Source organism: Pleurodeles waltl, chromosome 9 (assembly GCF_031143425.1).
Source record: "Pleurodeles waltl isolate 20211129_DDA chromosome 9, aPleWal1.hap1.20221129, whole genome shotgun sequence".
Classification (NCBI taxonomy): domain Eukaryota; kingdom Metazoa; phylum Chordata; class Amphibia; order Caudata; family Salamandridae; genus Pleurodeles; species Pleurodeles waltl.
The window spans coordinates 121,872,682-121,888,998 of record NC_090448.1 but is presented as its reverse complement, the minus strand read 5'-3'; the positions used below and the strand labels follow the sequence as shown (position 1 = coordinate 121,888,998).

Sequence of the window (16,317 nt, the reverse complement as noted above, 5' to 3'; positions counted from 1 at the left end):
ACAGAAACGGTAAACCAGCAAAACCAGAGTCCAGTATACCATAAAAACAGGAGGTCAGAAGGCAAAAGGACAGGGGAGGTACACCAAAAAGCTGCCAGGTCTAACAGGAACTAATACCATTAAACATATTCTACCTTTCTTCAGTCTTTGCCACCAGTAGTGACAGTAGTCTTACATTACTGTCCTGAGCTCCTTGTGCTTCATTAGTCTCATGAAACCTCTGTAAACGTGTGCTTACCAAGTGCAATTGACATATCATAACACATAGAGAACCAAACTGGCATTCAAAATGAGTTTGGGAACCTGGGATCATTAGGAAAAGACACACCAGTAGAGTTAATGTTTTGTGCTATGTTTGGCACATTTTTAAAAAAGTGGAAAAAAAAATCACTGAACATTTACAGTTCAGTCAAAAATAAAGTGTACATTTAAGGACTTAGCAAGTCATGAACAATTCATTCTGCATCACATTTGTGACAGTGCTACCTGTGTGCAGATAAAAGGTTTTTAGTATAAAATGCAGCTCCTAAAACTCAGGAGGAACATGTACATGTGCATCATGTGCATATGAGTGAAAGCAGGTGACAAAATTCTATTGCAGTCTTAAGGTGTCTCGGTTTTGGTTCTGCCACTTGTATGTTGGTTATGTAAATAAAATACAAAGCAATGAAAATAAAGTAGAATAAATGCATAACTGTCAATGCCACCATGATCAGGTTGGATGTCTGATTGTAATATTAATATAATCTTCAGTTCTTTCCATTTCTTTCCTCCATTGCTTACTCTTACAACCCCATAATCTATGAAAACCTGTCACCTTGTTTTACCGCCTCTCCTTCTTTGTCTGTTTTCATGATGCTCTCTTCACGTCTGGAAACCGGCTCCTATCCTGCCTCCCTCCAGCTGTTTTCTTTTCCTTGTCCATTGCTTCTCTATGACATTCCTCTCGTGTGTGTACTGTCTTCCACATTCTGTGTATCATCTTCAAGCGCATCCATAGTCTTGTCCCTTCCTTTATTTTTTCCACTGTTTCCCTCATCCTGTCTCTCCTCGGCTGGTTTCCTTTCATTCTCAGGCCACACTAAGAACTGGATTTGTCTCTCTTTTCACTTATTCCCTCGCTCCTGCTTCACACTCTCTGATTTCCTTCTCTCATCTGTGTCCTGCATCTAGAGCCTCGGTTATAAGTCCTTATAAGGACGGAGTTGGTGGGGCAGCGCTCGGAGGCTGCAGGAGGAGAGAGCCGGGGACCGAGCAGTAAGCTTAATGCAAAAACTCCTGTAGCCCCCCGGACCATGCTATCGGCAGGTTGTGAGGTGCAGTGAAGCGCATCGTGTACGAAGAAGACGAGACATCGGTCAGAGCTGCGGCGCGGCGGAGAAAGGTGCTGGAGAAAGCCGCGGTGTAAGCGGCGGCGTGAGCTCTTTCTTCCCAGCGAATCGATCAGGCCTCACACCCTCCTCCGGACTAATCCGCCTGAATATGGGGAAAAAGAGAGGTGCAGGGTGAAGGACGGTAAAAACAGAGACAGGGCACACTATAACCGGAGCAGCAGGATCAACGCTGAGAGGCAGCACTCTGGGAAGAGCTATCCCTCCTCGCCCTGGAGGTCTTAAAGACACAGTACACAGAGACAGTCTGGAAAACGGTTGAGAGAACAAAGATAAGTAACTCAGAATTCTTGGAAACCTTTGGCGCACCAATACATTAAAAAAGGCTTTGGGGTGATTGCTTCTGCTTCGAGCAGGGGAAGCGAGACAGTGACGAGGTGTGGAGGCAAAGACGGAAGCAAAGACGGAGCAGAGCAAGGGCTTCTGTCGGTGTTTGTGCGACGGGCTCGGTTGGTGTTTGTGTGCCGTCGAGAGCGGGCTCTGTCGGTGTTTGTGTACTGTCGAGACAGCCGCATAGAGTGAGGAAGTAGCCGAGGTGGGCGGCAAAGGACAGAGCGCTTTGGAGGCATCTCGATACCTGTGTCGCCGTAGTCCCTGGAGGGGCTGCGATTGTTGGAGACTGCTGGGAAGGAGCTGGTGAGGCGCTACACGGGACTACACGGGACTACAGCTCCCAGGAACGCATGGGGAGCGCATTGGGAGTCTCAGCCGTGCAGCCGTGCACGTCCATCTGCCCATTGGTTGTTGACTCCCTATATTGCAGGTAGCCTACAGCTGCGCCCAGAACGAAGCCCGGATAAAGGGCGGACAGTTTGTGACAAGGTTCTGGTTTATACAGGCTGCTGACCTTTGTGACCTATAGACCTGTATACCTGTACCTGTACATTGTGAGAGTTCATTAAGTGTTTTTTTTTTTTGGGACTGGATGTAGGTTGTGTATATCACATTTTGTTTTCAAGCAGTCCTTATTATTTTATTATTTGTGTGTAATTGGGAAAAGCCTTATTCGATTCGATTTTAAAGTGATAATTTGTGACTGTTAAGCATGTCAAAGCAAAAAGCCCCCTCTATACCCCAGACATTGGATAATTATTTAGTGAAGATTGTTAGTAAAATTAATTGCGAGAGGAGACAGTCCCTAGGGCTTAGCAGTCCCCCCCCATTATCTAGTGTGCAACTTTCACCTGCTCCATTGGCTCTGGATGACAGTAGTAGTGTCTGCACTAATTGCACTAATTCCGGTGTTCCTGATAGGGAAATGATTATGCAGAATACTTCCACCTTAGCCGATCTAGAGGTTTCTACTGATCCCATAGTGCAACATCCGCCCACCCCACTACCTAGAGTGGTTAGAGCATGTAGAAAGACCCAGACTAAACGTGGGGGTGCTCGGCCCGCAAAAAAAAGATTAGTTAGCCCCCTCAAGAATCCAGATAAGGATGAGGATAATACAGCAAATATCGACGACGTTAAACTAGATGCAGAAAAAACAAAAAACTTAGTAAGTATTATTGACTTAAAGATTAAGGGTATTGTCAAACCTCTTATGGTTAAAATTGATCAGCTAACCGCGGAGGTTAATAGATTAGGCGATCTCCTCAAAAAAACACTGGTGGAAGCAGATAGTGTGTCAGCCCCAATAACAATAAGCAATTATGATACTCAGGTTGCTCCTCCCGGTGATGTTACAGGTTTAGATATTAGTAGGAGTGTTGTACAGAACTACCCGACAGCACAGTCTTTAGCCTGTAATGATGGCCAGGTTGTTTTAATACCTGATAGAAAAGAGGATTGGACTGAGGTAAGGCGAAGGCGCGCCATTAATCTCCCTCCTGACTGCGCACCATATGTGGTAGTTTTAGCTAATGTTCCCCCTGTTGCAAAGGGGAATCATCAGGAAACCCACGAGTCTTTAAAAAATAAAACCGTTTCCTGGATGCACAGGCATTGTGGATTCCCAACTGAACTCTCAGATCAAGTTCTGACTACCAGAAGGGTAAATTGGATAGGGAGCTCTAAGAAAAGTTTTAGTGGTGACTGTGTCATCATAAATTTTAAACACCCTCAACATGCTGCCACTGTATTATTAAGTGCTGCCTCATTACCAATTACTGATAACAATGTGTGTGCCCGCTCGCTTGCTTTCTTTTACAGCCATCATAATAATGCCCCTTATGGGAGTAGAGGAAGTAGATTATGCCCTGCTACACACAGGCTATACCCTGATATTTCAATGCAAAACCGGTTTCAACCCCTAAGTTCTCTGGATGCAAATGATTGACTTAATGAGGGAGGGCAGTTCTTACCCCAGGTGATTATTATTCCCTGTGTGGATATCGGTATAGACAATACCATGGCCCAAGAGATGCCCAACAACACAGAAATTGAATTGGCGGTGGATATAAGGGCACCGCCCGATTGTGGGGACATAAGCAATTCAAACCAGAATGCGAATTGGGGACGAAACAATGGTATGGTGCCTGATAGTAATTGTGTTAGGGGTAAGGATACTATTACTATTGTTTGTTGGAATGTGGCAGGGCTGAAATCGAAGGAGAGGGATCCGGGATGGTTAACGTTTGTTAATGCCCATGACATCTTATGTCTTCAAGAAACATGGTGTAAAGATGAAGTTAACTATGAGGGATTCGTTTCTTACAATTTACCGGCGTTGGGAGGTGGTATAGGTAGAGCGAAAGGCGGTCTCCTTATACTTGTAACGATCTGTCGTCCTATTGTGGTTAAAAAGTATATACCTGTAGGGGACCTTGTGCAGATCCTCTGGCTTGTGGATGACAAAGACCATAATGTTTTATTGATTAACTATTATAATAACATTTTTGATGTTACCCGGGTCAAAGTAGTAACAGACTTAGCCGGCGCTGTCGAAAATCTATGTCTGGAACAGAATGTTGTATTTGACTTCATCTGGGTAGGGGATTTCAATACTACTTTGTGCGATTTGTCTACAAAAAGGGTTTGTGGGGTTACTAACAGTGCCGGCTGGGATGTCCCGCATTTTGGACATAACAGTTATGGGGAAGCACTGCATAAGTTCATGGGCTGCTATGACCTGGAAATAGTGGAGTGCTGTAAAGATGTTAATGGTTTACCCATTCCTACTTTTAAAAATTGGCACACCAGCTCGGTCATTGACCATGTGATCACATCTTCTAATATTAGTTCTTACTGTGATCCACCAAGAATTGAGGTAACTACCCTAAGTGACCACAACCGTATTATTTTGGACACTACCCTTTGGGCCGGTAGTTCGGTGGATGTGGGAATTATTATTTCTAATGTAGAACCACATAGGACTAACGGTGTAAGGCTAAGATGGATTGGTGAAAGAGCCGATGATTTAACTAGCTCCATAATTAATGAGAGCCTGCTGGACATTGCTTCTATTTTAAAAAATAGTTCTGATTCTGAGAGGGTTTTATATTGTTTTAACCAAATTAATAAAGCTATTGATGCCAAGTTTACCAGTCGCAATAGTAGGCAAAATAGGAACGGACCGAGATGGTTTAATCACCTTTGCACTTCCGCACTAACTGGCCTCAAGCAGGCCTTAGCAGCGAGGCCCAGGGACAAAAAATTGGTAAATAAATTAAGAATGGAATATAAATGTGCGCTCATACAGAGGAAGGGTGAACTGCAGCAACAGGCTTGGGATTCCCTCAACCAAGCTGCTGAATTATCAAATTGTACATTATTCTGGGCCACGGTCAACTCGCCTTTTCTAAGGGATGAAAAAACACCACAGTTGACTTCTAATGTTTCTAGCGAGGGTTGGATTGCACATTTCTCCAGCATTTTTGACTCTGATAAAGTCAATGATCCCAGTCCCAATAAGTGGCCTACTCTGCCTTTGGATATATCCGTTAGTGAGGTCAAATATGGTATACGGGCTAGCAAAGGAGGGAAAGCTCAGGGCCCGGACGGGGTACCTATAGACGTTTATAAAGCTGCGCCAGATGTCTGGGGCCCCCTTTTAACCATCGTTTTTAAGGTTGCCGTGTGTGCTGAGGCCCCTGTAACTTGGGGTGAATCAATCATTGTGCCAATTCATAAAAAGGGAAGTAGATCTGACGCTAAGAATTACCGCCCGATCTCTCTCCTTGACTCCTCAGTCAAGGTTATGAGTAGAGTGATGTTAGTAAGATTAGACGAATGGGCTGAGCAGGATAGCATACTGGCTGACAGACAGTATGGTTTTAGGAAGGGACGAGGTACGCTCGACCAGTGCATCAATCTTGATCTACTGATCGGGAAGTATACTGAAGCGAAACCCGGTTCCCTGTATCTTTGCTTTGCTGACCTGAGCAGCGCATTCGATATGGTAGATCATTCCATTTTATGGCCAACTCTGTTAAATTTAGGAGCCCCAGAAGGCATAATCTTTGTCCTCGCTAGGTTATACAAGAAATTGAAAACCAATGTACGTTTTGGAACCAGAGGAGAATGTACTCCAAAAATCTGTGTTACACGAGGAATTAGACAGGGTTGTGTTTTGGCACCTCTTTTATTTATTTTATTTATTAATGGAATTGATGATATTTTAAAAAAGGTTAATGCTGATGCTCCTCAGATCAACGGTGTTCCGGTGCCGGTGTTACTATATGCCGACGACGCTGTTTTACTCTCTCGAACACCTGTCGGATTACAACGACTAATGGATAGTTTTTCCTCCTTTATTAAAGATAGAAAACTAGTAATTAATAAGGGAAAAACGCATACCATGACCTGCGGAGCTAAAGCCAAAACGTTAAATGCCTTTTTTATAGACGGCGAAAAGGTGCAACAGGTGGATAAATTTTGTTACCTAGGTATTACCTTCTCTAACGACAGGAAATGGAACAATGAATTTAATAACATCCGGAATAAAATGGCTAAAAATGCTTATGGTATTTATAGATTTGCTGCAAAAGTTGGGGACCGTCGAACCAGGGATATGCTCAAGATTTACCAAGCTAGATGTGTGACTATTGCTCTGTATGGGGCAGGAGTATGGGGTTATAGCTGTACCTACAATTTACAGTTGGAGGAAAATATGTTTTTAAAAAAGCTCCTGTTTTTGCCCATCTCTGCCTCCACTGAATTAAGCCATCGCGAATTAGCCATTAATTATTTAACTGATCTGATATCACTTAGACCATTGATGATCTGGCGGTCTTTTTGGCTTGGCGATGAGAAGCTACTTAACAGAACTATTGTTGAGGATTGCTTACGTTTGGATAAATATCGAGATATTCCCTGGGTTAAATATGTTGTTGTCTGTTTTTCAGACATTTTTAATCTGAATATTCTAAATAATCCTAGTGCAGCAACCACGATCTCCAAATCAGAAATGAAAAGTATATTTCTAACTTATGCAGAAAGGAAACGAGCAACCATAGCCGGATCATTGTCCTCCGTCATTTTTTATAATAGATACTATCTAATGGAGGGTTTTCCATTTTACCTAACTATGGTGACTAGGAATTCACATAAATTTGTGCTAACCAGACTAAGATTTGGGATGGCACATTGTTTAGTAGCCCATCCAAACATTAAGAAATACCCGATTGGGCCATGTAGGTGCGATAATGTATCTACACAGAGCACTGTGCACCTTCTGCTGTTCTGTAAACTGTATACATGTTTTCGTATAGTATTTTTGAAACCTCTGTTTGTTAAATACGGAACACGTACAGTTAAACATGCCATGGCTTTAATTTTTAATCTGCAATCGGCAGATATTTGTTTTTATACTGCCACCTTTTTAAATCAGTGCATCAATTCCAGGAAAAGCATGAGTTTTTAATGTATTTTACTATTCATTTTATATATTTATGAATGACCATATGTATTACTCAATGAGCCATTAACTATAATTAATAACTGTAAGTTTTAATTGTAATGTCTTTGTAAATATGTACTGTTGTCTTTTTTTTTCTTCTTTGTTTATGCTTTCATGGTCATTTATATGTGCCGAATAAAGCTTTATGAATTGAATTGAAGTCCTTCCTTATTGGGATGTGAGTTACGACATCTCGTAAATAGCAATACCCTGGGGTTTGTTATATATAGGATGCTATAAATAATAGCAATCATGAGTTCTCCGCTGAAAATAGAGTATTACATGTAAATTCTAGTAGTTATCGCACCGAAATCGGCGTGTGTATCGACCAGGCGTTTCTCACCTGGTAAATGGCAACGCGTTTGAGCTGCCGACATTTATTGTGTGAAAAATCTGTCAGCAAAAACTGACAAACCTATGATTCTGACTAATATTCTTCTTTAAAAAATAATATGATTCTGTATAATATCTGTTATTATCCAGAGAGTGGTTGCCATGGGTATATACATTTTCCAAAACCATCCTATTCGAGGCCTGTTTTAGGTACAAGTAGTCCTTTGAGGTACCCTTCCAAATGAGTAACACTTTTCTAATATGCACCTACCATGCTATGCAAAGATACAAAATACATTCAATTATATTAAATTAAATTGTCTATTGTTTTGTTGCGTTGTGTATGTTATGTGCATTATTTCAATGCAGCACTGAACTGTATACATCAAAAGACATAATTTTTAACAGCATCAGATTGCCCTATGCATACAATTTGCTGGCACACCCTACAGGCTTTCAGGTGCTCCCTGGGATACATATTGGGAAGGTACAAACGGTGATGCACAAAGGCTATAATGGATGGAGAAAGAGACGCTTGCTGCAGCACCGTTGACCTCTCATTTGAAAGTCCACCAGTGTCTGCTGAAGTCAGTTGAATGTCTGATTCGTGCCTTTGAAAGGCCGGCAGGTCCCAGCCAGAATCATCTGCATGCTAGGATCTCCTCTGGCCACATCACATTCAGGTCAGCTACACAGATGGCATGTAGACGAGTTGGCAGAGCCATATTTGTGTCAGGGGACGTCGGAACGATTCGTTTAGCTGGGGCAGTGTGCCACATGCACTAATAATCTTAAATACAACACCCACCAAAAATAATAAAAATAATAATAAAAATAATAATAATAATAACAACAATAATAATAATAATAATAATAATAATAATAATAATGAATGCTAACAATAATAATAACACTATCTATTATTATTATTATTATAATTAATATTATTATCAGTAGTATTAGTAATATTCGTTGTATTAGTTATAAAAGTGTTGTGATAATATTTATGATAATAATGATTAGTGGTATAATTACTATTATCAGTAATTATGTTATTATTAATCATATTACTATTATTGTGTTAGTTGTTATACTGCTATTACTATTAATAGTACTACTATTACTACTAATAATAATAATAATAATACTAACAATAATACTAATTATTATTATAGTTGTTGTTATTCCACTATTACCATTGCTTGTGCTGTTATTATTATTAATAATATTCAGGGGTAGTGAAAGTAGTAGCAATCGTAATAGTAGTAGTAGTAGTAGTAGTATAAAAACTATACTATTAGTAATAATAATACAATTGTTGTAAGTTGTCGGTCAGTTTGTGTCTCAGACATATTTTGGAGTTTTTCATAGACTGGTGCATCGCCAGACAGGCGAAGGAATTGTCATTTACACCGAAGGTGCACATTTCTCAAAAGCCGGTACAGATGAGGCACAATCTACCTCCTTAAGGATCTTTAATGCATGTATGAAGAAGGTTCATGGTGGAGTTACTCATCTAGGACTTTAGACCCTTTGTGGGGGCACCTGTGATAAATCAATCAGATTCCCGAAGTCCAAGATGGATGGGATGCAGTTAGTAACACACATATTTGATGTTTTAGAACGTTTGGTTTTGCTTGGTAATATATGGAGATGTGCCGTGATAGTTTATCAAATAGCATGGTAATTTTTCAGAGAGGTAAATGCTAAGTCAATACATGTCTTACAAGAGCTTCTGAAAGTCCGATAAGGATGAACACAACCAGTCAGATGTTTAGTGAAGGGCGGTGGTACTTGGAAGGAGTCAGTGCTCATTTAATCCAGTGCCTCAGTATAGCTGATAAGGATGAGGAAAGGTTAGGCCTTGTCAGGCCAATGCTTCTGGAAAGTTAGAGGGTCTGGTGAACTCGCTATTTTAGAAGTGCAAAATGCTATGTACAAAGATACCGATTTCCTGATAGCAATTCCTACCAAGTAGGAATCGTTATTAGGAAATCGCTATTAAGAAATCCATTTGCATTTTAGTCAATGGGCCAATTTTGCATTTCCTAAATAGTGATTTCTTATTAAGAAATCGCCATTTAAGGAATGCAAAACCAGGGATGGAAAAGGTCAAAAGGCCCCCCTTGGTGCACCCCAAAAATAGGGGTGCACCTGTAGAGCACACATAGGCCTGTGTGTGCTCTATTGCAATTTTTTTAAAAAGCACCTTTGGGTGCTTTTTTAAAATTGCACCTGGTTACCGACATCTTCAATTCAGTGGTAATTGCATCTCCCAAATGCACAAGTCACATTTAGGAAATGCTTTGTATATTAGAATAGAAATCGCATATTAAAAATTCATATTTGCGATTTCCTATTCTGGGAATCACAAATTGCGATTTCTACTGTGTAGTAATCGCACTTTGTGATTTCTTAAAGGCCTTTGTACATAAGAAAAGACCATTTTGTATTTCTTAACTGCTCGAAATACCGATTTGGACAGTTAAGAAATGCAAAAGGGCTTTGTACATCTGACCCATGGATCCTTTTTATGTAAGCATCCTTCCCTCCTCATGCATGGCCTTCATATCTTACTAATGTAACTAGAAGTTGCTTAGCTAGAGTCAATCTCACCCACAAACCCTTCTCGCACATTCCCTAACGCATGCCTCAAATAAGTATCAAAGGGAAGGTGTGATTGCTCAAAGAAGTGCAATGGGTTCTTGTTAGACCTGACAGCCTTAGGGTAGTTACCCCTAACTTTTTGCCTGCCTCTCTCCATTTTTTGGACACTGTTTTTGCTGGTTTATAGACTCTGCGCACTTTACCACTGCTAACCAGTGCTAAAGTGCATATGCTCTCTCCCTTAAAACATGGTAACCTTGAATCATACCTGATTGGACTATTAATTTACTTATAAGTCCCTAGTAAGGTGCACTGTATGTGCATAGGGTTGGTAAATTAAATGCTACTAGTGGGCCTGCAGCACTGGTTGTGCCACCCACTTAAGTAGCCCCTTTTCCTTGTCTCAGGCCTGCCATTGCAAGGCCTGTGTGTGCAGTTTCACTGCCACCTCGACTTGGCATTTAAAAGTACTTGCCAAGCCTAGAACTCCCCTTTTTCTACATATAAGTCACCATTAAGGTGTGCCCTAGGTAACCCCTAGGGCAGGGTGCTGTGTAGGTAAAAGGCAGGACATGTACCTGTGTAGTTATATGTCCTGGTAGTGTAAAACTCCTAAATTCGTTTTCACACTACTGTGAGGCCTGCTCCCTTCATAGGCTAACATTAGGGCTGCCCTCATACACCGTTGAAGTGGCAGCTGCTGATCTGAAAGGAGCAGGGAGGTCATATTTAGTATGGCCAGAATGGTAATACAAAGTCCTACTGACTGGTGAAGTCGGATTTAATATTACTATTCTAGAAATGCCACTTTTAGAAAGTGAGCATTTCTTTGCACTTACATCCTTCTGTGCCTTACAATCCACGTCTGGCTGGGCTTGGTTGACAGCTCCTTGTGCATTCACTCAGACACACCCCAAACACAGGGTACTCAGCCTCACTTGCATACATCTGCATTTTGAATGGGTCTTCCTGGGCTGGGAGGGTGGAGGGCCTGCTCTCACACAAAGGACTGCCACACCCCCTACTGGGACCCTGGCAGACAGGATTAAACTGAAAGGGGACCTGGTGCACTTCTTAGCCACTCTTTGAAGTCTCCCCCACTTCAAAGGCACATTTGGGTATAAAACAGGGCCTCTGCCCTACCTCATCAGACACTTGCTGGAGAAGAAACCTGAACCAGAAACTACATCCTGCCAAGAAGAACTGCCTGGCTGCTCAAAGGACTCACCTGTCTGCTTTCTACAAAGGACTGCTGCCTTTCTGTTGCCCTGCTGCCTTGCTGAACTCTTGTCTGGCTGTGAAAGTGCTCTCCAAGGGCTTGGATAGAGCTTGCCTCCTGTTCCCTGAAGTCTCAGGACCAAAAAGACTTCTCTCTTTTACTTGGACGCTCCGTGCGCCGAAAATTTCGACGCACAGCTTGTTTCGCGGCGAGAAAAACGCCGCACACCGACACTGATCGACGCAACGCTCTTGGGACGATCGAAGATCCGACGCACGGCCTCGCAAGGACAACGCCGCCCGACCTCTAGAGGAGAAATCGACGCGACGCCTGCCGTGAGATCGTAATTTCAACGTGCAGCCCCGCAGATTGAAGTCTAGAGGAGAAATCGACGCGACGCCTGCCGTGAGTTCGTAAATTCGACGCGCAGCCCCGCAGATCGACGCGCAGCCTGAGAACAAGCAGGAGAATCCACGCACAGACCCGGGACATCTGGTAATCCCCGCGATCCACAGAAAGAGACTGTCCACGCGCCGGAAAACGACGCCCGACTTCCCCGCGTGGAAAATAACGACGCAAGTCCGTGTGTGCTGGGGAGAAATCGACGCACACACCCTTTTTCCACGCACCTCTTCTCTTGTGGCCCTCTGAGGAGATTTTTCCACTCTTAACCAGGTACTTGTGCTTGAAAGAGACTTTTGTTACATTCTAAAGACTTAAAACACTTTATCACTTCCCTGTGATATTTCTACAATTTTCCATTGCAACTTTATTCTTTTTGACCTACAATTATCCTGATAAATATTATATATTTTTCTAAACACTGTGTGGTATATTTTTGTGGTGCTGTATGGTGGTATTGTATGATTTATTGCACAAATACTTTACACATTGCCTTCTAAGTTAAGCCTGACTGCTCGTGCCAAGCTACCAGAGGGTGGGCACAGGATAATTTTGGATAGTGTGTGACTTACCCTGACTAGAGTGAGGGCTTTTGCTTGGACAGAGGGTAACCTGACTGCCAACCAAAAACCCCATTTCTAACAGTTCTCATTTTAAAGTATGGTGATGCAGTTGATGATGGATTCTCATTTTAAGGTATTGTGGTGCAGTTGACGCTGACGTTGATGCATTGTGAGATGTACAGTGAAATAGAAGACCCATTGCTTTGTACTTTCTTCACCAAACTTTGTGTTGTGGAGAGTTGTAGATATGCTTATTCTCCACTGAGGAACATTAAATAATTCCGTTCAAATGCCTGGGAAGCAGTCCGTCTGAAAATATGAAATTACATCGAAAAAAGCTTGTGTTTTTAGGTTTCAGAAGCTCGGGTTAGAGCCTTGCAGATCAATTTATTGTTCATAAATACTTACGTAGGTATTAATTCAAAATGGCAGCAAAGCTATAGCTGGTAATTCATATTGTAAACCTGAGTGGAAGATTGTCAAACAATGGCAGTCATACTAGCACAAGGAATGATTTCTGAAATATTTTTCCAGCAGTTAAAAAGTTGTTAGAGGCATGCCAGATAGTTACTATAGCCTCATAGTCCACTGCTGAGGGCAATATATGTTGTTAAAGGCCCTGAACCCGTATTATAGGCCCGAGCTACAGGCCTTTAACAACCTTATGGCCAGTAACAGAAGGGCTATAAGGCTAATAGAACATTACACCTACAAAGGGTGTAATGTTCAAAATTAGAAAGGGAGAAAATGACTTGGAATGTTGAAGCTCCACGATTATAGCAGACATTAAACGCCTGGAGCTACTACATTGCCTTCTATGGAGCTTTCAACATTTGAATATTCTGATATGACCGGTTCACCTCTGGGTATTACTTCAGCATTTCTTGTAATTACCAAAATGTTTGGAATTATGCAGGAGTGAATAACGAGCTGATGATCTTCGGTACAGTTACTGCCCAGATGACAGTGAGGAGTAAATGGGACTAAAAGTGTTACTTTTATCTGCAATGACATTGTACTTCGCTAGCATGTTCAATGCAACCAGAAGAACATGACAGTGCGGACAGACATATATAATGAAAGCATACGATTTAAATAATCTGTTTTCGGGTTAAAACAGGAGAAACAAACCTTGAGAAAATTCAAGTTAATGTACAGACCAGCATAAACAAGATGTATGCATTGTATTGCCTTGGGTTTGGCTTCGATGTGGACTACAAGTTCCTGGAGAAGATGGCACTGGAGAACGGAGGTCTTGCTCGCCGCATCTATGAGGATTCAGATTCTGCTTTACAGCTTCAGGTATCTATGACATTTGATTTCAATCATTAGTTTATGAGTTTATGTGCATTTAGTTGTTTGCAGTTTTATGTACCAGAAAGGATAAGTGTAAGATAAATGAATAGACAGGTAAATCGCAATGGACAAAGAATAATTAGAAGTTTGCAAACGAACCATGGGCCAGATGTAGGTAGGTTCCAAATTGCGAGTTGCAATTTGCGAGTCCCAGCGACTCGCAAATTGCAACTCGCAATTTGGAATGCAGAAAGGTGTCTCAGACACCTTCTGCGAGTCGCTATGGGGTCGCAAAGACCCACCTCATTAATATTAATGAGGTGGGTCGCAATTTGCGACCCCATAGCAATTCAGGGCACTCACGGGAATGGTGGCCTGCTGGGAACAGCAGACCACCATGTCCGTGACTGCTTTTAAATAAAGCAGTTTTTTTTTTTCAAAGTGCAGCCCGTTTTCCTTAAAGGAAAATGAGCTGCATGTAATGACGGCAGGAAACAGCGTCGTAGTAATGCGGTAAGCTTTATTCACGGAGCTCTCCTCTAACGCGGTGTCTTCTTCCCCGGTCAGCAAGCAACTGCCGGGCGGAAGAATCACCGCTAACATTCTAGGCTCGCGGCAACGATCGCACATCGTAGCCGCGAGCCACATCATAACACATCCCCCATCGTTGACACCCACAAAAGGAACCACAAATAACAACTGGAAAAACTATAACAAAATAATAGATAACAAGTTAAAAACAAAGAAAAATCTATACACAAAGTAATTACCCTAGCAATAGGCTTTAAGTAACATAGTCATTCAAGAACTCTGGAGGTCTCCTACATCTAGTAGTCCTGGGAAACCCCACAGTTCTAGGCGACACCACACTTGGAACACAAGTAGAAGCTCCCATGGAATCTGAGCAGGTAACAGGAGCGTCAATAATCACTTCACTCCTGCCAACCGCAGCATCGCCATTTCCACCATCAAACTGTTTCCTCTCGCCACCACTAGAACCGTTCAGATCTTCATCTTTCATCAACATATAACCACTACAATCATCACCCCTCCTTGCACATCCACCCTCCAACGCAGAGGAAAATTTTGCGACACGCCTGAAATTCCAACGTTGACCATTATCAAGCAAAACATGCCACCTGTGAACCTGAAGAACTCTAAACGGACCTAAGAACTTGCTAAACCCCTGTCTCACTCTACCAGATTTTATTTTTACCCAATCACCTGGTTTAATTCTCTCATTATCATCCCCTGTCTCATTGGCTGAGTCTCCATTGAATGCGCCACCACCACCCAACAATCTCTCCATCCATGCAGGTCTGAGTTTACTGACAGATTTCCTACCCCTCATATCAACAAACGGTACTCTGCACGACGTTGTATTTTCTGTAGTTCGATATCCCCACACCAATTCTGAGATCACCGAACCAGCATCCAAACCATTTACCACAGCCAATTGCAGACCACTCTTAATCATGCGATTAGCTCGTTCCACAATACCATTAGCACGAGGATTGTATAACGCTGTACGGGCATGCCTTATGCCACACGAGTTTAAAAACCCTTTCATCTCCACAGACGTTAATTGTGTGCCATTATCAGTAATCAACACTGACGGAAAACCCTCCTCAGAGAAAATTTCTCTCAGTACACTTATGGTAGCAGATGTCGTAACCTCTCCCATAAACTTGACAATAAGCCATTTGGAGTACACATCCACCATAACCAAGGCAAAATTCCTTCCTCTGCCAATGCCAGACAAAGGTCCAATAAAGTCCAAACAAACACTATGCCAAGGTTTGCCAGGATCAGTTATATTTCCACTAACTGACTGCTCTCCCACTCTCAACCGTTTCTCACTCTGAATGCACTCAGAACATCTTTCTACCCATCTCACCACATCATCGTCCATACCAGGCCACCAAAATTCCATTTTCAACCTTCTCTTGGTAATCGTTTGACCAAGATGACCCTCATGTGCAATATCAAACAAGCGCTTGCGCACCCCCATAGGCGGAACAACTCTTTCACCCCGCAGGATCATTCTTCCATCAACTTCAGAAAGCTCATCCACAACCTTATTGAAAGGCCGTACAGATACCGGGAGAGTACTGTCTCTCCTCCTGCCTTTCCTTATTAAATCTACGACCCGCAACAAGACATCATCTGCTTTCATAGCCAAATCCCAGTCAATTTCCTTCACTGCTCCTTTACACCAATGCATAACCTCACCCACTGACGCAACAACTCCCTCTTGTTCATGCTCCAATACATTGTCACCATCCACTGTCTGCCACTCAAGAGCCAGACGAGAAAGACAGTCCGCTTGCACATTCTTCCAACCTGGAATGTACTCAATCTCGTAATTAAATTCTTGCAAACGGGACGCCAACCTAGCCAATCTCGCTGACCCTTTACCAGTCCCACCTGGTGACAATATCTTCAGCAATGGTTTATGATCAGAACGCAATGTGATGGTACTACCCCATATATATGTGCGAAAATATTCCACACCCCACACCGCAGCCAGAGTTTCACGCTCAATGACAGCGTAATGTCTCTCAGCAGAAGACAAAGTCCGAGAAGCAAAGGCAACCGTCTTCTCCACCGACCCATGCATTTGAGATAAGACGGCCCCAATGCCCACAGCACTCGCATCCACCG

General features: G+C 42.4%; 1 protein-coding gene across 4 annotated transcripts in view; it reads left to right on the top strand.

The window, feature by feature from the left end:
* LOC138259001 (inter-alpha-trypsin inhibitor heavy chain H4-like) overlaps positions 1–16,317 on the top strand; it is a 536,359-nt gene that overhangs the window by 148,252 nt on the left and 371,790 nt on the right. For all 4 annotated transcript variants that reach the window (XM_069206377.1, XM_069206375.1, XM_069206376.1 and 1 more), the window contains exon 10: positions 13,478–13,659. In XM_069206377.1, the coding sequence (XP_069062478.1) occupies positions 13,478–13,659 (182 nt within the window). The remainder of the gene's footprint in view (positions 1–13,477; positions 13,660–16,317) is intronic.